General features: G+C 41.6%; 2 protein-coding genes across 5 annotated transcripts; one reads left to right on the forward strand and one right to left on the reverse strand.

Annotated features, from left to right (window-relative positions):
* The first annotated feature begins 1 nt into the window (after nucleotide 1).
* On the forward strand, nucleotides 2–5332 carry ints12 (integrator complex subunit 12). 3 transcript variants are annotated; one of them, XM_054778720.1, is made up of 7 exons: nucleotides 4–214; nucleotides 453–618; nucleotides 1196–1345; nucleotides 1998–2179; nucleotides 2579–2738; nucleotides 2841–2984; nucleotides 3821–5331. In XM_054778720.1, the coding sequence occupies exons 2-7, from the start codon at nucleotides 463–465 to the stop codon at nucleotides 4388–4390; spliced, it is 1362 nt and encodes a 453-aa protein (XP_054634695.1). In that variant the 5' UTR covers nucleotides 4–214; nucleotides 453–462; the 3' UTR covers nucleotides 4391–5331. The 3 variants fall into 3 exon arrangements, with proteins under 3 accessions (XP_054634696.1, XP_054634695.1, XP_054634697.1); XM_054778722.1 differs by having other exon boundaries at nucleotides 41–147; nucleotides 3821–5332; XM_054778721.1 differs by having other exon boundaries at nucleotides 2–618; nucleotides 3821–5332.
* Nucleotides 5105–20821, reverse strand: arhgef38 (Rho guanine nucleotide exchange factor (GEF) 38). 2 transcript variants are annotated; one of them, XM_054778712.1, is made up of 14 exons: nucleotides 20545–20821; nucleotides 12897–13039; nucleotides 12658–12775; nucleotides 12415–12562; nucleotides 10502–10519; nucleotides 10232–10431; nucleotides 10010–10140; nucleotides 9832–9936; nucleotides 9651–9758; nucleotides 7246–7614; nucleotides 7033–7170; nucleotides 6251–6452; nucleotides 5889–6178; nucleotides 5105–5638 (listed from the first exon to the last, which is right to left on the reverse strand). In XM_054778712.1, exons 1-14 carry the CDS (start codon nucleotides 20741–20743, stop codon nucleotides 5456–5458), a joined length of 2352 nt encoding a protein of 783 aa, XP_054634687.1. In that variant the 5' UTR covers nucleotides 20744–20821; the 3' UTR covers nucleotides 5105–5455. The 2 variants fall into 2 exon arrangements, with proteins under 2 accessions (XP_054634687.1, XP_054634686.1); XM_054778711.1 differs by having other exon boundaries at nucleotides 12897–13081.
* Nucleotides 20822–22780: the final 1959 nt, after the last annotated feature.

The raw sequence follows: 22780 nt of genomic DNA on the forward strand, positions 1-22780 counted from the left end.
GATAAAAGAGTAGACTGACGTTCGCATACGCCGCAGCAAAACGTTTGATCAAAGGTTCCGCCCTCTGTCCATGTCGGACATGTTTGATGGAAACACCGGCAAAGTGTAGGAGGAATATTCCGCCCATGTAATGCAATAACGTATGAGGTGTGTTAATATTATTTTACAGCCGGTCGGGTGCATAATAGAGGTTTACACCAAGAGTGGATGTCAGGTAATATGTCCGAAGATAAAATTATATATTTTTAGCGTATGTATCTTTGTTGCTAGCATTGAGGGAAGCCATTGTGAAGATACTACAGTGCGCTGTTTTTTTTCCAGAGAGGAGAGTGATGTAGCTTTTTAGCATCTGAGCCACAAATATAACACAAATGAAGAAATGGATAGTAATTTTGTTCTTGTCACTATTTTAAGCGGTGTTTGTGTTGGATGAACTTGTGCTTTGACTGCAGTGTATAAGCCATGGCTGGACCTGTCAGTTTGGAGTTGGATCCTATCTTCCTAAAGGGGCTGTGTTACCTTCATTCCAAGAGTAAAGATTCAGCGGAAAAACTCAAAGCTCTTCTAGATGAGTCGCTCGCAAGAGGAAGTGATTCATCCTACCGCTCGTCACTTAAAGTAAGATGTCGATCGTGTTTGTATTAGTTAAGACTTGATCAAATGTTCCCATCGGAAAGTATGGAATTACATATCCTCAGTACCATCGTAATGTTAGTAACATTCTAAACTGCCACAGAAGTGTAACAATAAGCTAACAAAACAGTAAAATACATTGGTGAAATAATTGAATTTATTGTTATTTATTTATATATATATATATTTTATATTACATTTAAAATTTTAAAACATTAACTGTCACACAAGTGTAAAACGAAGTTAACCACTAATGTCATGTAAAATGTACACTCTTACCTTAGCAAACTATATGTGAGCTAGGCACTTGGTGGCCTTAATTTTCGTATTAAGTGTAGAGCTATACAATTATCAGTAGCTAACTAATACTGCAGTTAACGCCAGCAGTTGTGAGTCTGCTGGCATACTTTTTTCTCACACTCTTCCTCTCTTCACACCCATTGTTGATTGTATGCTTCAATATGCTTGTGTGATGTGACGTCTCCCAGTCTCTCAGTCTCCCATATGTTTACGTGATTTTTGAGGCCTAAGTAGCACCTCATTATCATCATCATACTTTCAGGATCTGGAGGTGTCCAAAGGATCTTTGTCAAAACTCAGCTTAAGTAAACAAGACTCCAAATCCTCCTCTAGTTCCTCATCCTCCAGCATCAGCAGCAAATCCAGCTCTGAAAAGAGCAAGAAAGACGGAGACAGGAGATCTTCTGAAAAGGTAGGGATTACTTATACACCACCACACTAGTTTTTAAATACCACATTCAAAAGCCAAGCTTTCACAAAAATATAGCTTGTACCTTTTATGGATTACAACCATCGTAATACAGAGTACCTCAGTTTCCAGGGGCTCAGCAATATTTAGACAACATGCCAAAATTGTTAATATAACACTACTGTAATTTTCGGTGTATGAGACGCACTGGTGTTTTAGCACATATATATATATATATATATGTGCTAAAACACCAGTGCGTCTATGCACTGGACGATAATACGCACATGTCCATGTCATAAAATGGCATACTGTTGCGTGCACGAGTCTGTGAGGACCAGGTAGCTCTTTATTTGACAGGAGCCAATCATGAGCTATGAGAAAACTCACAACGAGCTTATCAACCCATCGGAAGGTAGGTAAGAAATATACAATGCAAGTACCTATACGAGTTTAGAATTAAAAACAACCATTTTAATGGCTTCCCATCATGCATTTCTTCCCAGAAAGTATTTCATATTCATATTATTCATTCAGTTACCTTTGTCCTCAACAGAGGCAGCTGTTTTATACATTTTATTTTGAATTTATAATAATGCATTTATTATTTTATATTATTTTCTTTAATATCTTGTTTACGGAATGGTCAAAACAGGTTAGGGTTGACTTGGGTGACATTGATCCTCCGAAAAAGCCTCGTTTGGAGAAACAGGAGAATCGTTCGTCACCGGTTACAGTGCAGACGAGCAAGGACCTCTTGACAAACATCAGCGACTACGATGAGACCAACGCTGATGACTTTGCCATGGAGATGGGCCTGGCATGTGTGGTTTGCAGGTACGTGCTTTGGTGTTGATAGTGAGAATTGCAGACAAATTGCTACGGTACCAGATTATTGCAGTGTTTTGCACATAGCAATGACAATATACAGTGGTTTAATGAAACAGATTCACAGCTAAGCATTGTATAAAAAGTGACTTAAATGCCTATTAATTCTTAGTTATTACTGTATGTTATGCGTCCCCTGTATGTTTTACATTTTTAAGTGGACTTGTGTTCATGTTCGTGTGTTGACTCAGTATCGTGACAGATGACAGAAAAGTGATAGATTATGGTCTATCATTTATGTTTGCGTGCTGTGCTGCTAGTTTGTAACTGTCATTGATTCAGTGTTAGTGTTTTAAGGGTATCTTGGCATGAGTATGTGTGTGATGTCATGTTATGTTTTCACCAAAGACAAATGACAGTGTCCATGGGAAACCAGCTGGTAGAGTGCCAGGAATGCCATAACCTGTACCACCAGGACTGCCACAAACCGCAAGTGACGGACAAAGAGGTCAATGACCCCAGGCTGGTGTGGTATTGCGCTCGTTGCACCAGACAAATGAAACGTATGGTAAGAAGCAGACTTAGACCCCGCCATGTGGACATATTTGGACCATCACTGATTATTCATTCCATCAGGGCAGCCATAAAATGTTACTGTTGTGTGCACTAGGCCCAAAAGCCACCACAGAAGCCATCCCCAGCCTCCGCCTCTTCAGCACCTGCTGTAAAAGACACACTAGTGAAAAAGACAGAACTGAAAACAAAGCCGGACACCGCAAGCACCTTCCAGGCTTTCAAAAGGACAGAAGTGAAGGTATCCTTAAAACTGTTTTGTTTACCATAGCAGATTATTGGTACGTGGCAAAGTTCAAATGTCAAAATTGGTTGATAGTTTATTGGTTTAGATAGCAGTTCACAGCCCATTCACAATCACACACATAACTGGCAACTTGTCCAGGATGTAGCTAGTGTAAGCTCCAGATTTGTGATGAGGCTGAGCCGATCCAGTGTATATGTCAGGTTCCGATACCAGCGTTATTTACATATCGGCGATATCCGATACCACACACACATGCACGCACGCACTGTGCATCACGCGCTCACGTCTGCACAAAACAGTCGAACATCACAAACTCTTCTGGGTCGCTACAATGTCACACTAGCCATACAAAAGCGACCTGGAAGTTATGTGCATTGTTCTGTGTTGTCTGACTGTCTATGAAGCCGTGAACACGTCAGGCTGATCTTGTGTGTGTGTGTGTATCTGTGGCGCTGCATGTGTGGACATTTGCTGATATTCTTCTAACAACATTTGCTGATGTTCTTTTGCCGTGGTTGCGTATCAAAGCAAACAGAGCTTTGGTATTGGAATTGTGTTGGTATCGGCAGAAATCCAAATTCAAATATCTCCAAGCGAGTCACAGCTTTTCTTCCTGTTACTCACACGCACTAGGACCTGGAGAGATGCAACTGAGACACAGAGAGATAGCTCTAAGGTTGGGCAAGTTAGCAACAAAGAAAATTAGTTATGATGCTAATTTTAAGATAATGAGTCTTCTTATATTCGGGGTTGTTTTATATTTGAGTTAATATGGTATGTGATACAGAAAATTGATTAATGGCCAACAATAGTTATCCCATTGTTCGCAGACATCCACAACGTCGTCTAACCCCACCAGCAGCAACTCCTCCTCGTCAGGTAGCGGTCTAACAGGCTGGGCCGCATTCGGCGCCAAGACGAGTCCATCTCTTCCTGTCAGCTCCAAACTGGGTTCTTCAGGACCAAGTGGGAGCAACAAAGCCATGACAGCTGCCCCCGGCCCGAAACCAGTAGGTCTTTCCGGGCTTGCGGCAGCCAAATCTGGGCTCGGGGCTGCAAAGATACCTGGGAGCAGCAACGGAAATGGCTCTAGCCAGGTCTCCCTGAAACCGCCGCCGCTGACTCTGGGCAAGCAGCCGCTGAATCGTTCATCAAGCGCCGAGAGCCAGGGGAAGGGTTCTGCCTCGTCAGGGGCGAGCTCACCGAGCAGCTCACAGGCAAGTCCGGGAGGTAGCGGATCAGGGGGAAATAATAACGGAGGAGGTAACGGAAACAACGGGAATGGCTCAAAGGTTCCACCAGGGGAAAAAGCGCCAACATCCCAAGAGTCCCAGCTCAATGCCATGAAGCGGTTACACCTGGTGAAGAAAAAGGCAGCACAGAAGAAGCTCAAGAAATAAGCATAGGTAGTAGAGCCCCATTTCCACCAAGTGGTACAGTTCGGCTCAGATTGGTACGGTAAGGTACAGGTAACAAAATAAGCCTTGCGGAGGCATTGCAGTTGAGGAAGGTAAAAATTGTCTCATAGTTGTGACAATGGGAAGGATAGGAAGTTGTAAATAACAAAAAGCCGTTTCTAATAATGTATTATAATAATTGTTCCGTTTGTGTGTTGAATTAATTGGTGGGTTATAATATGTTGCATTGCTATGATGTCGCACTATCAGTGTAGCTGCCATAACTATCACCATTTCCGCAATGGAAATAAAAGCCAGATGAGACTGACGGTCCAAACGATACCACGGCGAGCTGAACTGTACCACTTGGTGTAAGTGTGGCTGATGCAGGGTATAAAAATCAACCCTCAAGATGTGGAGATGTGGTGCTAGAGGGTCTTGTCTGTGATCTTATTCTTATGTGTTTGTGGTGTGAGACCATCCATTCTAATACTTGAATCTTACATTGTGTCAAATGCTGCTGGACTTAGCTGTGCCTCATTCTTCATTCATTGCCTCATTCTGTCCCGATTAATTGATCCAGAGAGAAGTGTCGATTGTTTTGTTTTGTTTTTTAAACCTACACATCATTCAAGTTCCACGTATGAACTGTCTGGCATTAGCACAGACTTGTGACTGTACGAATGTGGATCCAAGCAAAAAACTGCAACAGTCGTCTTCACAGAGTATGTCTTTAATCATCACATAATAAAATATAAACAATGACGCAGAGTATTTGATTTCACATTAAAATTTCATAAATCATTTCACATGCTTCATCAAAAGCTGTTCATATATAAAATCTGACTTCTAGACTCAACACTGTGGTACTTGCAGTCTGAAAGTGCTCAGCACAGCAGCTTGTATTTTAAACATTGAAACATCACATGTTCTTCATCGAGGTCATGTTGTCAATATGACAAGATCTACAGTTTGTTTTAACAAAGCTGAAATAGTTGACATTCAGTTGAAACATTCAGTGAAAATTATAGATTTTAAGCAACCAGACTGTTTTTGTTGTTTTGTTTTTCAAGCATAGGACATCTTGCCAAGGTAGTTAGCCGGGACGTATCCCCTCTGCCCGTCGGCCTCCGCTAGCCACCACTCCTTGTTACCTCCCAGATCGCAGAACTGCACAATGCGCACATGCTGGTACTCCTGCAAGGTCAGCTCCTGTTCGCAGCGGGCTTGGAATGCATATACAGCATAGTACTGTGCAAACAAACAAAACCATTGTTAAAAGGTTCCACATTTTTGTGCACCCACCGCTGTAGACACCGCGTTACCTTTTTCCACTGCTTTTTCTACTGCGATTAATTATTTTCCCCTGTCAGCCATCTTTTCTAACTGAACCTTACCAATTTACCCTCAACGTACCAAATGAAACCAGAAGGTGGCACTGTCTGCTAACCGTTCTCCATACACAGGAAGATTGGAAGGTTTTGTATGTTTCAACACATACCTGTTGAGCGTCAGTGTCAAAGGAGGCCTCCAGGTCTTCAGTGCTCTCCAGGTCCCCCTGAAGGCCCGAAAGGGTGGAGCTGCTGTCGGTGGCATTGAGACTGAAGCTCCGCAGGCTGCTGCTCCCACTGCCCGACACAAAAAGGCTCAGGTCATCAAAGTCCTCGTCGGCCATGGTGAGCGGCTGTTGCTGCTGCTCTTGCTGCTGTCTAGCCGCTTGGCCTCCTCGCTGCGAGTCCCGCAGAGGCTTGTACTGCTTCAGGAATGTGGAGTAGACGTAGCCCTGTGCACCTAATAGTGGCACAGTATGACTACATGTAGACTTTACAGCAAGCAGTACCAGTTCTGTGAACACAAACTTACCTCCAGTGTGAACCAGCCAGCGGCTGCTGCTACCCAAGGGGTCCGTGTCCTCCAGCAGGGCCACCAGCTCCCCCTCCAGCAGGCTGAGGTCCTGCTCCTGGCAGCCATTACACTTCCTCTTCAGCTGGTACAGATGACTCGGAGGATATTCAGCCAGAAGTCGGGCACGTTGTTCTTCTGTCTGATGCTCTACTTCTAGCGTCTGGAAGGAAACAGTGAGGCAAAATTTCAGGTGGACTGAGTTGTTGAAGTCTTCCAGGGATACTTTCAAGCATTTAAAAGTGTCTGAGATGCGGCAGAGCTTTGAATTGCCCCAGTTAATCACCACCCGGAGGTCTCCTTTGTGTTCCATTTTTATCACCAAACTGTGAAACCCTTTGAGGAATATGAGGGACTTTAAACTTGACATTCAACAGACGATCTGGAACGTGAACTAATGAATCCTTGCACCACACAGTAAAGGAATGTTTGACACTTTTGCCTCAAAAAGCTTGGGCTTTTTCTGTGTGCCGTTTGCATGATCTCACTGATTGTGTGGGTTCTCCCCAAACTTCCTCCTACTGTAGACTCAAAATTGCCTTCAATGTTTACAACACCTACACATACACTATGTCAGGACATTTGATGAAAACACTATGCTGTAAGGTCCATTGAAGACTCATCTTCTGTGTCCCAGCCCTGTATAAGCTGTATAGAAAATGGGCGTTTAAATGGAATCCTTGCAATTCAACCTCTAAATGGAAAAATCTTCATGCAGATCATTTCCTCCGCCACTTTCTCACCGCTATTTTCTTGTCTCGTTGCCTTTCGAAGCTGACTTTCCGCTCCATTAACTTGTGTGCGTTCTCCTTGACAAAAGTCAGATTGTTCAGCTCATCCATGATGCTGTTCTGCACCTCAGTGATGTTAGACAACGGAGCCTATAAAAGACAGCGAATATTAGCATTTTAATGCAAGAAATGTGCCTGATAATGTACTCTCTGTGTGCTGCTCACGGGTAACTGCTGCATGGAGGGAGCACCCAGCAGCATTTCATCCATCAGGCCTATAAGCAAGGCCACTAAATACACCACGCAGTTGTTGAGGATGGTGTAGGCCGCCATGTTGAACCGCTGTAACTCCTCCACTAGCAAAGCGTTGAGAGCCTCGTAGTCCCTCCTGGCGGGACCGGGCGGGTCTACGGACGCCAGGCACGGGGATGAAGTGGAGGTCGATTGCGAGGATGAAAAAGAAGACGAGCGCTCCAGGCAGCTGCAGTAATCCAGTAGTTTGTCATAACGTTTCTGGATGAGCTTCTGGGGGGCGGTGAACATCCCATGAAGAGATGAGAGAGGGGCGAGGACCAGACGCTCCATGTTGTCTTTCTGCAAGAAGAAAGCATTGGTAAATGGGTCAATGTACACCTGTAAATGTAAAACCTCGATTTTCGTACATCTCAGTTTTTGTGTAATTCAGTTTTTGTTGAAAGTTTTCGCTAAAATTTTGCCTCGGTTTCCGCCGTTTGCCCTGTACTCTTATTGTTCCACAAAGTCAAGTGCCCATACAAGGCACTCTACGCGTTGATGACTTATTGTCCTTGCATTTTTTTTTATTGAGTATGACTACTAAATTACGATGAGGCCAAAGAAAATTGCAAGTGAAGGAAGGAAGGAAGGTGAGAAACACTATTGTATTCGATCTCGCCACATCATTAATAAGTTTCATTAATTCGTCATTTCTAATTATTTCGTATTGTTTTCTACATGTAAAACTTTTGTGTGTATGGTGTGGATTATTTGGATCTATGTTATTTCCTATGGAAAAAAATGCCTAGGTTTTTGTATATTTCTGTTGTCATCTGGTCTTTTGGAACAAATTAATGGCGAAAACTGAGGTTTCACCGTATTGTATATGGCTTTTTTGGAAAATCAAAGGCAAACATCAGGTTACTGTGCTCTTACCACTTGTTTTGCATGCATAAAAATAAGACGCTGTCATGATGTTGAGCGCTCACTGACCTAACATACTTTTGGCGGCATCTGCTATCAAAATAAACCATATTATTATTTAGTGCTAACTATATTGTATTGTATGTACTTTATTTATCCCACAGCGGGGAAATTTACTTGTTACAGCAGCAAGACAAGTAAAGAGAACAGTGTAAAGAAAGCATAGTGTCTACAACATGGTTCAGGTGGTGCAGGTGTTGTAGAGCCTGACAGCGGTCGGTATGAAGGACCTGCGGAACCTCTCCTTCTTACACCGTGGGTGTAACAGTCTGGTGCTGAAAGAGCTGCTCAGGGAAACAACAGTGTCATGTAGCGGGTGAGAGGTGTTGTTCATGATGGATGTCAGCTTAGCCAACATCCTTCTCTCCCCCACTTCCTCCACGGAGTCCAGAGGACCGTCCAGGACAGAGCTAGCTCGCCTGATCAGTCTATTTATCCTGCTCCTGGCCCTGTCCGTGCTGCCCCCTCTCCAGCAGCCCACAGCATAGAAGATGGCTGAGGCCACCACAGAGTCATAAAAGGTCCGTAAAAGAGTCCTGCACACACCAAAGGACCTCAGTCTCCTCAGCAGGTGAAGGCGACTCTGGTCAGGTGTCGCTGAACGCTGAATGCACAGCTTTGCGATGCACCTCCACAAGCCGGGTAGTGTGACTAAAAGTGGACTACTTTTTGGACCGTTTTTTTAATTTGAAAATTGTTTTTATTGGAGAATTACTTGCCAGCAGATTTTAAGTGCATTTTCCTGTTTCATTTTAAAAATCATCAAACACAAAAGCTTAGCGGCTTTATGTTTTGACTTTTGTTCCATTATTTTACCAAAAATGAACACAACTGTGGCCTTAAGACCGAGGTATGTATTGGGTTGTGAAGATGCCGTAACGTCACATCTCTATTGTCGTTGAGTTATGCCACACTCAGTGGTGTGAGGGCAGGGCCAACAAAGCCGTCTCCGCTAACCGAACGACTACCAGAAACACTGACCTACATTTCAAACTTAAATTGTAGTATTTGTTCCATTAAATTATATTAATTTATTCCCAACAGTCCATTATCTTCATTTTGTAGCGTGTTTCTTGGCTTTAGTGCTTTCAGTAGTATATGTGTATGTTAGATTTTTTTTTTGTCCAATCAGATTTCAGCTTTTATGTGTTGTCATATCAATGTAATCTGCCCAGGGCCTTCAGAAGAAAAAAAAATCCTGGACATCCTGGTGAGGACCCTGTCACCTACACAGTAGCAACGGGGCTGTTTTTTTTAGCCCGTCAGATTTCTGCTTCGACTTCTGATTTGTCTCAAAGCCATCTTGCAGGCTTTGATCACAGCAAAGAAGCAGGCCCCCTGCCACATTCCAAAACTTAATGCAAAGGGAAAAAAATGTAGCACTGTTCTTTTGGACCCAGACTTTGACTCACATAGTGCTCATAGGGTTCGTCGTTTTTGTTGTACGACGACGATCCGTTTGAATCCCGGATGATGGTTTCCATTTCGTGGACATCGTGCACAGCTACAGACACCATCTCCTGCATTACAAACATAAAAACCTCAAAAAAACTAACTGAAGCTGAATTTTGCTGACAGCAAAGCATCACTTACCTGAATGTACTGCAGGTAACTTTGGACATTTTTAACCAGCTGCCTTACACCTTTCTCCAGACTTCTGAAGAGCTTCTCCTCTCTATCAAATACTTCATCTCTCACCTGCAGAGATGAAAAAATCATAAACCGTAACTGTAACTGTGAGGGATAAGGATGTGATGTTTCTTTTCCTTACCTGTGGTTCGACTCCAGTGAGGATCTTGAGATAACCAGCGAACCTGTCACCTTTCTTCCTGATGGAGTGGATGTTGAACTTGTGAAGTTTGCGCAGAGTTCCTTCATCCTCCGAATTTTTATACTTCATTACTGAAAAAATCCATGCGAATGAAAAATATTGTAGATCACTTTACACCATGTTAGCGTCCATGAAAAGGCAGCTATCAGGATGTCACCCCACCTATGTCCTTGCGCCTCTTGAACTCATTGATGTTGACGTTGATGATCTTGGCAGCAGTAAAGGCCTCCTGCAGTGGCCGGAAGTCAGGGTGGTCTTCAGGTGTGGCCTGCCACAGCTCACCAAGCAGAAGCGGGTACTTCATGATCCTCTGAACTGGCTTTATGAGCAACGAACCCATGTCCAGAAGGTTGGGCTTCCCTCTGGAACATCACACATTCCAAATTATTTATGACACCCAAAAAGTCTGGGTAACATTTCTGGGATACTCACTCCATGTCGTAGATTTTTCTGCAATTGGGAAAAAAGCAATATTAGAATATAAAACTGTACTATATATTTCGCAATACAGTGGAACCTCTAAAGTTGAATGGCTCTGAAGTCTTACAATTCGCTATTTCACCCAAATTTTCAGGAAAAAAAATGTCAATAACAGAACAAATTGGAAGTTGACCCGCACTCGCATCAGCAGCTGACGAGACCTTGCAGAGAGTTCAGTCTCTATCAAATAATTAACCCTACGTCTGTTTTTCTTTTTCTTCAATTGTCACGTTATATCTAGTGATTTGTCTTTAAAGCTAAGCACAAGTGTTTTATTATTTTTAAGGGCTCAAGTTGTTGACTTCTTTTTAGGCTTGCATGACAATTAAAAATGTTTAAAAAGTTAGATGCGTGTCTTTCTAGTTAAGAATGTGTGTTCTATTGTTCTTACTAGGACTGCCAATCGATTAAAATAATTACTCACAATTAATCACATTTTGTCAACAGTTAACTCATAATTAATCACAAATAATTGCAGATTAAAAAATAATTGTATTTATCTATAATAAGCGTTTTTTGAAACAGCTCAACACAAAATGGACCTCAATGTATAAAAAAAACAAACACAATGTTCAACTAGTAGCCACTGGTAAGCTAAACTGTCCGTCACTCAAATATCATTCTCTTCAAGCAAATAATCTCACAAAATACAATTGTGACTAACATTCCAAATAAAGGTTTGCAAAAACGCCAACTAAGTGAAATGAAAGCAGGGTGTTAGAAAATAAATATTGACAATTTACAAAAAATAAGGTGCTCAAGAACAGTCAGTAGTTTACAGAACTAGGACTGCGCCCTTACAGTATACCGTAGTGCAGTCAGACTATAGCTTGTACTTCACTTCCAAACACACTTTTATAGAGACATACACACACACAAACACTCTTTTACACAGAATTTATCACACTTTTCTTGGTCTGGCGACTTCTGCAGTGTGAAAGTATGAGATTGTGGGTCTTCAACATGCAAGTTTCATTCTGTCCTCTGGCAAACACAGCAATTCAAGCACAAAGGCTAATAAATCGCAAATAAATAATAATAATGTTCATTGAGCATTGAGCTCTTATTGAGCGCTGTGTGTTTGCTCACTTCCGCCTTTGTCCCCACATACTACGGTGACACAAACCCTCCAAATAACTGTCTTTGGCTGTGCCTGCCAGTAACTAGCAGCTCGTAACCAAAATTGGAGCTTATAACCGAGATGCGGCTTGTAACTAACAAACACTCCTTAGTTGGGACACCCGTATGTCAAGGTACCGATGTAAAAATGACAAAAAAAAATACCTGCAGTGCTCCAGCACATTCTCTAAATTCTTCAGCTCAGCCCAGCAAGTAGCATTTGAGACTGCGGTGACAACTCAACTCACAACGACAGTAGATGCAAATAACGTTTGTCTTGTCGAGAGAGCCATCTGCCAGGGATTTGAAGCTAAACTTACCATTCATAATACCCTTTTTTTGTCCATTTCTGCTCAAATATTTGTTCCCGCTTGTGGCTCAACATTAACTGCAACACCACAGAGTTTTCTCAAACTACGGTGTGGGCCGAGCATCAAACAGGACGTGCGCACGTTAATTGTGCGTCAAAAAATATAGTTGCCTTAAAGGGAATTTCCGTTAACTCATTATTAACGCGTTAACTTTGACAGACCTAGTTTTTACCTTTCAATGATTAGAGTTGTAAGCTTATTTTTACACTTAAATGGTAGTTATGAATGTTAGCATGTTTGTTAAAACAGTCAAATACAAATCAGTCAATAAAGGTTTTAATTTCCTATAGGAAAAATGTCATGTTGTGATTTAACCTGAGAGGTTCCACCGTATCAGGAAGTTGCAGATATTTGTGAGGAAGTAATTCCACTTACTTCAGTGATAATACACATGTGGTGAAGTGTTGCTTTATTTCTTCCTCTTTCTCGTAGGATTTAAGTGACATGTTGGCGTCGTCGTGATGGTAGCAGTAAATCTTATACACGTCTTCTAAAGCTGCCTTGGCCTGGATGAATACTTCTCCTTCATTTAAGAACACACACATCCTACGTTGTATTAATTTGGAATGCAAATGCACACAGCTCGTCTAGCTTTGGAATTGGAGGAATGGCGATTACCTATAACAACGGCCTCAGGATCCGGGTCAGACATGGCGTCCTGGAGTCTGTGGAAGAGTGCGGCTGATACCTCGCACACTGTTTCCATGTTTGTAAACAGACGATCCACATCTACAACCTAACCCAAGTTGAGAAAGAATTAAGATTAGTTTTGACTGAGGTATTCATTGAACAGTATGTTTATTATTGCTGTTGTAGGTATACAACCGTACTGCACCATCTACAGTACAATAAACTACCTGCATGTTTCTTAAAGGCTGCACCACCTCCCGGATACACAACTCCATGTCAGTGAGGTAGTCTTTTTCAGTCTGTATCAGCTCTTGAATGACCTTTGACCTGCGCTTCATCTTTCTCAAACGGACCTCTTCTGGGTCCAGAGCTGGGGAGGCAGGGGTGGATAAGTCATGTGGTGACATTTTCTCTGCGAAAGACATTTAATATAAGGTTAATTATTAGTAGTAAATAAAACACTATTTACTCCACATAGTAAAGCGCAAACCTCCAGAGTGCCATATTTGCAGACCACTTCCTGGTTTAGAGGAATATGTACATGCCATTTTTTATTCTGTGGTAGATGGGATCCGAAGGTGAAAAAGAGAACATAAAGGCCTCTAACAAAATTTAAAAATTCCAAAATTTGGAAGTCCTTGATTTTTTTTTAGCAGGGGCTGCACGGTGGTCTAGTGGTTAGCATGTTGGCCACACAGACAGGAGATCTGGGTTTGAATCTCCGTTGGGTATCTTTGTATGGAGTTTGCATGTTCTGCCCGTGCGTGCGTGGGTTTTCTCCAGGTACTCAGGTTTCCTCCCACATTCCAAAAACATGCATGTTAGGTTAATTGGCGACTCTAAATTGTCCATAGGTATGAATGTGAGTGTGAATGGTTGTTTGTCTATATGTGCCCTGTGATTTGCCTGCGACCAGTCCAGGGTGTACCCCGCCTCTCGCCCGAAGTCAGCTGGGATAGGCTCCAGCATATCCACCACCCTAATGAGGATAAGCGGCATAGAAAACGGATGGATGGATAGTTAGCAAGGTATGTGCAGGTACTTGCAGGTACTACCTGGTTCAGTTTTGCAGCAGTTTCTTCATAACTTTAACTACACAAAAAGAAAGTAAAGTCCAATATCAATCATGAAAAAACAGTCAAGCGCCACATTTGTTTGTTTGTCAATATACAGGACGTCCCAAAAGGATGTATACACTTGCTGCAACAGGCTGTAATACCACGTATTAGAGAAGACTTTGAAGACGAGGAGTTTTATTTTCAGCAAGATGGAGCACACCCACACTACTATCTCGATGTTAAATCCTTCCTTGATGAGATCTTGCTGAGCAGGTGGCTTGGATGGAGGGGTTTCGTTGAAGACCCTCCGCGTTCACCACCACCTCACACTACTAGACTTTTTTTATGGGGATACCTAAATGCCAAACTCTACGCTATGAGGGCTGCAACAGTCACTGGATTGAGAGTAGCCATTGAACGTGAATGCACGCAAAACCAAGGGAATTGTTTTTCGTGATGTGTGTGATTCCATTGCTTTGCATTGTCAGCAGTGTCTGAACCACAATGGAGGTCAGTTTGAGAACAGTCGGTGAAAAAAACAATAAAATGATGTTTGTAAGTTGTTTTACACGTGGAAAATTTAACAACTTATGATACCTGGTTTGGAATTATTTAAAGTGTGTATACATTTTTTGGGACACCCTGTATTTAAAGTATATCTCCTCTGTATGGATTGAATATTAGTATATTACAAAATACTATCTATGACCAAAGGCACAAACTCAAAGGGAAGAATGTTAAAAAGCATTCAAAAACGGGCACAAAAATGATTCCAAAAACAGAACAGCACAGGAACCTGAGGTCAAATGCTTGTTACGTTTTGGAATGTAACCAATATTTTCTGGAGAAATGTGCCCTCTAAAGTCGCAAGAATTTGGGAATTGAACTGCCGTTGTGCATGACGTCCCCAATTTTAGGAGACTTCAACATCGCAAGCATCAGAGGATTAACTCCATGCATACGTTTAGATTTTTTTGGACTTTTTGGCAACACTAATTCAAAAAGCCATAAAGTCACATGCAGCAGAGTGGCTCAATGCCAGTTAATGAAAAACAATGAAACCAAGACATTTTCATCACTTTCTTAAAAAAAGATGGTCAGGTCAGGACGTGAAAACAGGACATGTCCTTGGAAAACAGGACATTTGATCATTCGTTCTGGGACGAGTCTTATCGTAACTCCACGAAGGTTGAATCCAGGCAAATGGGCTCTTCTTTTTATTGAAGGCATATTACACAGACATTTCCCTTAACAAAGTTTTGAAAAAGTGGTTCTGTCTTTTTGTTAGTTTTTGGTTCTTGGAGACCATAGACCATAAGTGTTCGGTGGGGTGTGTGGTTTAACACAGGCCAAAAGAGAAAATAAAGACGTCTCAACAAAACTGAATAAATTTGTGTTTGTTTGTGTGTCCGTTTGTTTGTTTGTTAGCAGGCTGCTTCCTGGGTTATGAAGAATAAATTACATAAAACGACTGGATTGTACTGTATTAGATTCTAGGGTTGAGGAACGGTTCCATTGTAACTGAAACAGCAAAATAAAAAATTAATTCTCCTTACAAAATTGAAAAAAATCATAATTTCTGTTTGTGAGTCCGAGTCCGTTAGCAGGCTACTTCCTGGTTCATTGAGAATGACTAAGATGATGGAACCGTACCATATTTACCTTTGCAGTGCGGAGGTTATGCTTTGCCAGCGTTTATCTGTTTGTTTGTGTTCAAAATAACTTGAAAGATCTGAATGGGTTTGAGTGAAATTTTCAGGAATTGTTAGAAATGGGATATGGAAGAACTGATAACACTTTGGGGGTGATCCGGATCCTGGAATTTTTAAAAGGATTCTTTAACATTGCGAGATAGCACCATTTGTGCATATAACGCCACAAAAAATGGTCAGAGCACTTGGGAAAGAAAATACAGGACAGGTTTCCAACCAAGGTTTTACAAAACAAAGACGAATCCAAAAAATGTAGGATTGTTATTTTGATGTGAATCACAATATGGGAGGAACTATGGCGCTTGGCGGAGGTCTGTGCTCTCCGAGTGCTTTTCTAGTTGATTCTGGGCTTGGGGTAACAGTTCCACTGTGAGTGAAGTGACAAAAAAAATCAATCACCTAACAAAAGTGAAAAACTCAATCACGTCCACTTTTTTTTGTGTTTTTGGTTTTTCTTCATATATTAAAAAAGTTTTCCAGAACTTCATTATGCTGTCTTTTGTTATTCACAATTATCCTACATGATATTCAAGTCCATTTTATCTTCCTTACTGTCAAACTTCTGTCAGTCAGTATTCTCTAAAATACACCACATCCTTGGAATAATTTATGTCCTGAACTTCAATCAGCATCATATTTATCGTCATTTAAACAGCATCTGAAAAGGACTCTAATTAACAGAAAAATATAAGGCTGTATATCATTTGATTTGTCCATCCATTTTCTATACCGCTGGAGCCTATCCCAGCTGACTTCGGGCGACAGCCAATTGCAGGGCACATATAGACAAACAACCATTCACCCCCACATTCATACCTATGGACAATTTAGAGTCGCCAATGAACCTAACATGCATGTTTTTGGAATGTGGGAGGAAACCGGAGTACCCGGAGAAAACCCACGCGCGCACGGGGAGAACATGCAAACTCCACACAGAAATGCCCAGGGGAGAATTGAACCCTGGTCTTTCCGATCTCCAGGTTGTTACTGTGTTGGCCAAGGTGCTAACCACTTTAGATGATTATTTCAGTTATATTGTAATTAAATTTTTTTTGTCTCTTTCATTTGTCCCTGTGTACTGTATAATTTTGGGGAGGTATTCACATAAGCCTCTTTTCAAGATTCAAGAGATTTAAGAGAGTTTTATTGTCATGTGCATGGTAAAACAGCAGTTATACTATGCAATGAAAATCTTATTCTGTTCATTCTCCCAAGAAAAGAAAGAAAAGACAAGAAAGAATAAGAACATAAGAAACATAAACATATATACCAATAAATTAAGCAACAACAACAGAAGAGACATTAATACAAATAAATAAATAAATAAATAAATAAATAAATAAATAAAGTGCTATGAGTGTGTGCGTGTGTTGCGTGCGGCGTGTGCGAGTGCTTCGTTGAGGAGCCTGATGGCCTGTGGGTAAAAGCTGTTTGCCAGCCTTGTGGTCCTGGACTTCAAACTCCTGTAGCGTCTGCCTGACGGTAGGAGTGTGAATAATGAGTGTTGTGGATGTGTGCTGTCCTTGATGAGGTTGTGTGTTCTGCGTAGGACTCTGGTTTTATAAATGTCTTGCAGTGAGGGGAGGGCTGCCCCAACAATGTTCTGTGAGGTCTTGATCACCCGCTGGAGTGCCTTCCTATCACGTGTTGTACAGTTACCGTACCAAACAGTGATGGAGGCGGTAAGGACACTTTCGATAGTGCATCTGTAGATAGTGCATCTTTTGGCTTCCCTCCTCTCCTGCACAATTATGTTGATAAAGTGTGTTGTTTCCCTTTTTTTTTTTTGCTGTTTATGATGTGCAAATAAATAAATAAAATATTTATTTGCTAGCAGGGGACTTCTTGGCTCATAGAGAATAACGAGACTCAAAAAATGTCTTCAAGTTTGCCAGGTCTGAAAGTGACACTTAACGAGGATTGCTGCGATGTTTGCTCTTATTTTGATTGTGTACCCACTGTGTTTGTGTACATACTTCCAACATTTCCGAGCAATAAAGCTTTTTTTACACATGCAAGGCGCGGCGATCATGCTGATCGGTCAGTAAAGAGCAGGTTTGGAGGTGGGGGGGAACCCTCCTGCAATAATTCACAGAGAAACAATTATTGTGACTGGAGCGCCACGGTGCCTCACTTAACATGCCAGTCAGGCTCACTGTGTTCTTTTTTTATGCCTCTGCTGCCTAATCAGTCTGTGGCTGCTGTGTGCTTCACTCCAGGCAAGATAGATGCGTGCTCGCCGCCTAATCGATGCCACACACAGTTTCCTCCTTCTGGCGGGATGAGAGGAAGGAGAAGGTTTCAGGGCTCCGTCTCGGGTTACAGAACTAATCATGACGCTGATGTAATGTGCCGGCGTGCTCAGGCATTCCATCTGCTCGAGTTGGGAGTGGTGCGCCTTAATAAAATCACACCTTTGCAAGGACACACACAACACAATTTGACCGCAGCCTAGCAGGCTTGCTATCCATGCAATACCTTGACATCAGAAGTTATAAACTACTAGTACTATGGTTAGAAAAGTCTCTTACACTAGTATGTCCTGCCACAACCCAACTAATTGTGTAAAATGACACCAAGCTATGGTGGAAATGTTTCGCAAACATGGCCTATCAAAACCATTTCCCAGAGCATATCCTGGCTTCCTTGTCCTGTTTTTGTGGCTTTTCGAGTAAGGGCTCTCATGAAAGTGGATACAGGACCTTTCACTGCTCCTGCCATTGAAAAGGATCCATGAGAGACAGGAATACAAGGCATGGTGTATCCTGTATCACCAAGGAAAAAAAATCTCTCTGGGATCTGATCACTGCTCAGACTCTGGTTTTGAAAATAGAAAGAACCATGTGGCTAGTGCTGTCAATAAAATAATATATTTTTCTACAAATGAGTAATGATTCCTGATTAAAAATAATATAAATAACGATATATGTCAGGGATAGAAGTGATATTGTAGAGAAAATGCAGAGGTAGACTGGACAAAGGCAGACTGAGAGGAACTCATCTGAAGGCGTGTTAAAACACAACATAATTGGGAATACTGTGCTTGGGTTGAGGCTACTTTCCACTATTCTTACGCTCATTTATTTAGTTTCATAGACCCAAGCCCGACATTTTGTTTCCAAAATACAAGATATTTTCTGCAGGTCAGTGCAGACATTAACTCTTGAGGCAACTTGACTGCTTTGATTCTCAAAATATCAGTCCATTTTGAGGCCAGTTGGATAAAACTTCTGATCTGGATTTTATTGCTATTATTTTAATTCAGCGAACCCCTTCTATTGCAAGGGTCATTTTAAAGCGGCGTCATGGCTTAAAAGAAGCAAAAATAATGCAATGGCATTGCCTCAAATCACAACATCCAGGCGGATTGCTTTAAAAACCCTAAGGTTATAAAATTTAGAATTTGATCAGTTTGTGAAAATATGCATATAAGTTTACACAGCCATCAGTATACATTATGAGACCTTAGTTCAGTGAGCATAGAAGATAACGGTACATCTGTTTTGCTTTTCTTTGGCTTTTTTGCAACACCGGTGTGGTAAACTGGCTCACATTCATAGAAGTAGCACTTCCGTGTTACCATGAGCATTGCCGCTTGTTATCAAAGTAAATGTTTTCTTTTTTTTACGCATTAGAGTGTGTAACCTCTTTTTTGGCTTGCGTGAGACTGCTAAAAAGTGAGACTTGAGAGGTGCATTTACAGCACGAATTCCATTCCCACAATGCTTTCCACACTCAAGTTTGACTCAAGTTTTTGTGCCTTAATAATAACCATTTTTTACACTCGAATGGCTTGTATGCCAGTAAAAAATGATACTTAAATTGCTGGTTTGACACGGGACTGGATTATCTGTATTTCCATTGTTTCCTAAGTGGAAAAATGTTTGAAAAACAAATCAACCTTTGAGGTTCTGCTATTTTGCTCTCATCCACTGAGGGACTATGTTTGCATGGCATCTGAGGATTGTTATGATATGCAGTAATATGTCACCTCACCTCTTTTTTCAGCAATTCAGTGTCTTTTTGCATTCGTACGTGGTTTCTGAGGGACTTTATTGATTCGCAAGGGAAATTGCTTGGTCGCGTTAGCTCAATTCCAAGAACAAAAGCAAGAAAAATACTCTAAAGACTAGAAAAGACCAAAACCAGTTATACAGTACCTATACATAGATTTAGCAGTTTAGGAGATATAGTAAATGGCCATCCAAACTATAATACATGACACATAGCACATACTGTAGCTAGATATACTTAGGTCACGTTGACATGGTTGTGGGTCGAACCTGTCCGGCAGGCATGTGAGAACTCTTTAACGCGCTCACGTGTTTCCTCTTTTGGTGACATCATCGCTCTGTCAATATTTGCAATGGTAATACTCCTGTAAATATGTAATACGCCTTGTCAGGTGCTTGAGTGTGCAGCCTATAAAGGCGTGTGACAGGTTTACTAACAACAGAGCAGTGTTTTTGATAAGCCTCTTTTACCATCATGCAGGTTTGTCAGTGAAACAAAACAAAAAAAGGAATTGTGGAGAATTCAAGTAGACCGTAAACAGCTGCTGGTAAGGCAAGTGTGTGTAAAAGCTGTCTCGCGATGCAGGAAAGCCAACATACTTTTGGCTATCAGGGTGAGCCCTGCTGACACAGTGATGTCACTCATATGGCCTGAAGTGCAGCATTCCCCACCATTTCACTCCCAAGGACAGGTTGTGTATGTGAAAACACTGTGTCAGCAGAGAGACAACATTGCTTTGTTTTATTTCTACTACAATAACCATTTACTTTATCCTCCCAAAATGTGTGCCCTGCAGGATAATGTTCACTTGGTCTTGTTTACCAGATGGTCTGTGCAACACTTTGGTGCACACTTTGCATATGTGGATTCATCCCTGTGGGAGTATCTCCTGCTCATAGTAACACAACAGGTGCACTGTATCCATAGTGCATTGTACACATGTGCTACTCTTACGTTCCATCCATGACAAACTAGTCCATGCCGAAATGTATTCCAAATAAATGTGTCGTAAAGATGTTTCAGTGTTGGCTCAAGCATGTGTGAATTGTTGCCATAGTTGTGACCCCTAGGGAGGTCATTAGCTGGCGTACCTTTAAGTTTGGCGCTGTACTCCGTCTTGTCAGACTGACTTCGCCTCACCAGCGTCCCCAGGTTGATGTCAGCTTTAGAAATGTCATCAGCCACAATGCTGTCGGTCTTCCTCCTCTCCAGGTAGCGCAGGAACACAGGCCGGTTCCTCCGCTTTATCACCTTTTCCTTCTCAGCCCTGCCGGCCTCCTTGGGATCCATGACGAGCTCGACAAGGAGAATAGACGGCAATGAAGGGCCGATAAGGAGAGACAGAGAGAGAGAGAGCAGCCTTGGAGCTGGAACAGGTGCACTATTTCCCCTGTGCACTTGCTGGCTGCAATTGCACAGGTATCTAAGCCCCGCCTCCTGTCCACCTGACATGAGACCTGTGCGGGCACACCTCTTCTCTGCTGTGGGATGTGACTTCCCTTTAAAGTTCAACTGCGGGGTTAGTGATAATGTTGGTGCTCCCTCATGTCTCGACTAAATTGCTGCACACAGATTTTTTCTTTCATTTGAGACGACCATCTAGGGACTCACAGTATTATAACATGGCTTTAAAGAATTTAGACACCATAAAGGTGTCATAAAAAATATTAACTTCAATATATGGTCATTGTTGTGGTCATATATATATATATATATATATATATATAAATGTATTATAGTTATCTATATATTTATGTATGCAATAGAGAACTAGTTTTCTTTGTTCACTACAAAATACATTAGTCATAATAACAGCAACTTGGGATTTACAGAATTTAAATGCCATGACCATATCTTAAAATTGTTTTTCATTTTCATGTGTTTACAATTTTTATTTTTATTATCATTTAGATTTTTTTTTTTATTTTACATGATAGTTTTATTGATATATATTAACTCTTTCGATGCCAAAGACGTCCATTGACATCTTTTGCTTTTTTTTCCGCAGGAACTACAGATCAAAGTCTTATTCATCTTGTGTGTGAATTTCTGACTTGTAGGCAATGTATTTCTGTCCCAGTAGGGGGCAACAGTTCTCTTTTCCTCCAACCGGCAGCGACAGATTGTCTGTGAAGAAGACGGATTGTGGGTCGAGAGAGGAAAATGGCGAAACACATGCAGAAATCGAGCGGAGAGAAAAAATACAGGCAGCTAACACTGTCACAGAGCTTGTCTGGCGGTGGATCTGCCTTTAGTAGTGACGTGATCGCGAAAGATAGAGGTGACATGGGTGATGCAGGTGACGTAGACACAAATGCAGTTGACAACGGCAGCCGAAGCAACAAGCTAGTGGTTAGCGCTGATGAGCCATGTGACACCAGAGCCTGACACCGGAAGCAGATCAGAGTTGGGTGACTCAGAACCCGGCCCTGATTCTTCTGACGAGTTGCCATCTGGATCGGTCTGCAGCAGGGATTCATCCCCACATCCAGCAGACGCCACCATCACTCTGCTTGAATTTGCTTCTCTGCCGAAAAAGCTATTTTTTGCTGTTTTTTGGTCAAAATCAGGTGTTTTTGCTGAAACTACCCTGTGTTCTACCGCCAATATCTAAAGACCCAAAAAGGCTAGAAAGAAGCTTTTTTTCTGATAAAAGAAGAGAGTCTAAAGTTTCTTTAGATAGTTTCAATGTTTATGTAGTCCTAAAACTCAATGTTCTGTGGGTCTTGAAAGTTCAGCAAAAATGTCCAAAAAATGGCAGTATGGAGCTCTCTGCTCTGAATATGGTTGGCAGTCAATGGGTTCAATTCTATCCATCTATCCATTTTCTATACTGCTTGTCACTAGGGTCAGGTTAACTACAAGTTACAGTTAATTACACAGTGTTATTGTTTTTTTACGTCTTACAAAAATTTGTATTATTAAATTTAAAAAATATATAAAAACGGCCAAATAATACATAAAATGCTAGGCAGGTGAAGCAGGTTATTTGTGGTCATAACCACAACAGTCTCTTCTTCAGCAGAACAAAAGAATGGATGCTTTTCCTCCCTATTGAAGTTCATGTAATTTGAACTCACCAGGTTTACACCCATGACACTAAATGCACTCACTGGGCGGTGAAGTAAAGTATATCACAAGTATAATAGTATGTCACATGATTGCGCTATTTAAATGTTGACGTGTCCAGGAGTGTGACATACTGTAAAATGACATGTCAGCTTACAAACATGTACGTGTTATGTAACTTGGAAAACAATGGTGCACCAAGACAAATGCTATGCAAACATGCAATGTCAGCGAGCTAATATGTCTGTCCTCCTGGAG

The sequence above is a fragment of the Dunckerocampus dactyliophorus genome, chromosome 6 (assembly GCF_027744805.1).
Source record: "Dunckerocampus dactyliophorus isolate RoL2022-P2 chromosome 6, RoL_Ddac_1.1, whole genome shotgun sequence".
NCBI lineage: Eukaryota > Metazoa > Chordata > Actinopteri > Syngnathiformes > Syngnathidae > Dunckerocampus > Dunckerocampus dactyliophorus.

Bases quoted from the DNA above. Each gene is read 5' to 3' on its own strand.
- arhgef38 (XM_054778711.1), bottom strand. From the start codon at position 20,743: ATGGATCCCAAGGAGGCCGGCAGGGCTGAGAAGGAAAAGGTGATAAAG. The intron at 13,082-20,544 runs GTACGCCAGCTA...TGTCTTTCGCAG, and splicing joins GTACAGCGCCAAACTTAAAG to AGAAAATGTCACCACATGAC. The intron at 6,179-6,250 runs GTAAGTTTGTGT...TGCCACTATTAG, and splicing joins CTGGCTGGTTCACACTGGAG to GTGCACAGGGCTACGTCTAC.
- ints12 (XM_054778721.1), top strand. From the start codon at position 463: ATGGCTGGACCTGTCAGTTTGGAGTTGGATCCTATCTTCCTAAAGGGG. The intron at 619-1,195 runs GTAAGATGTCGA...TCATACTTTCAG, and splicing joins CCTACCGCTCGTCACTTAAA to GATCTGGAGGTGTCCAAAGG. The intron at 1,346-1,997 runs GTAGGGATTACT...TGGTCAAAACAG, and splicing joins ACAGGAGATCTTCTGAAAAG to GTTAGGGTTGACTTGGGTGA.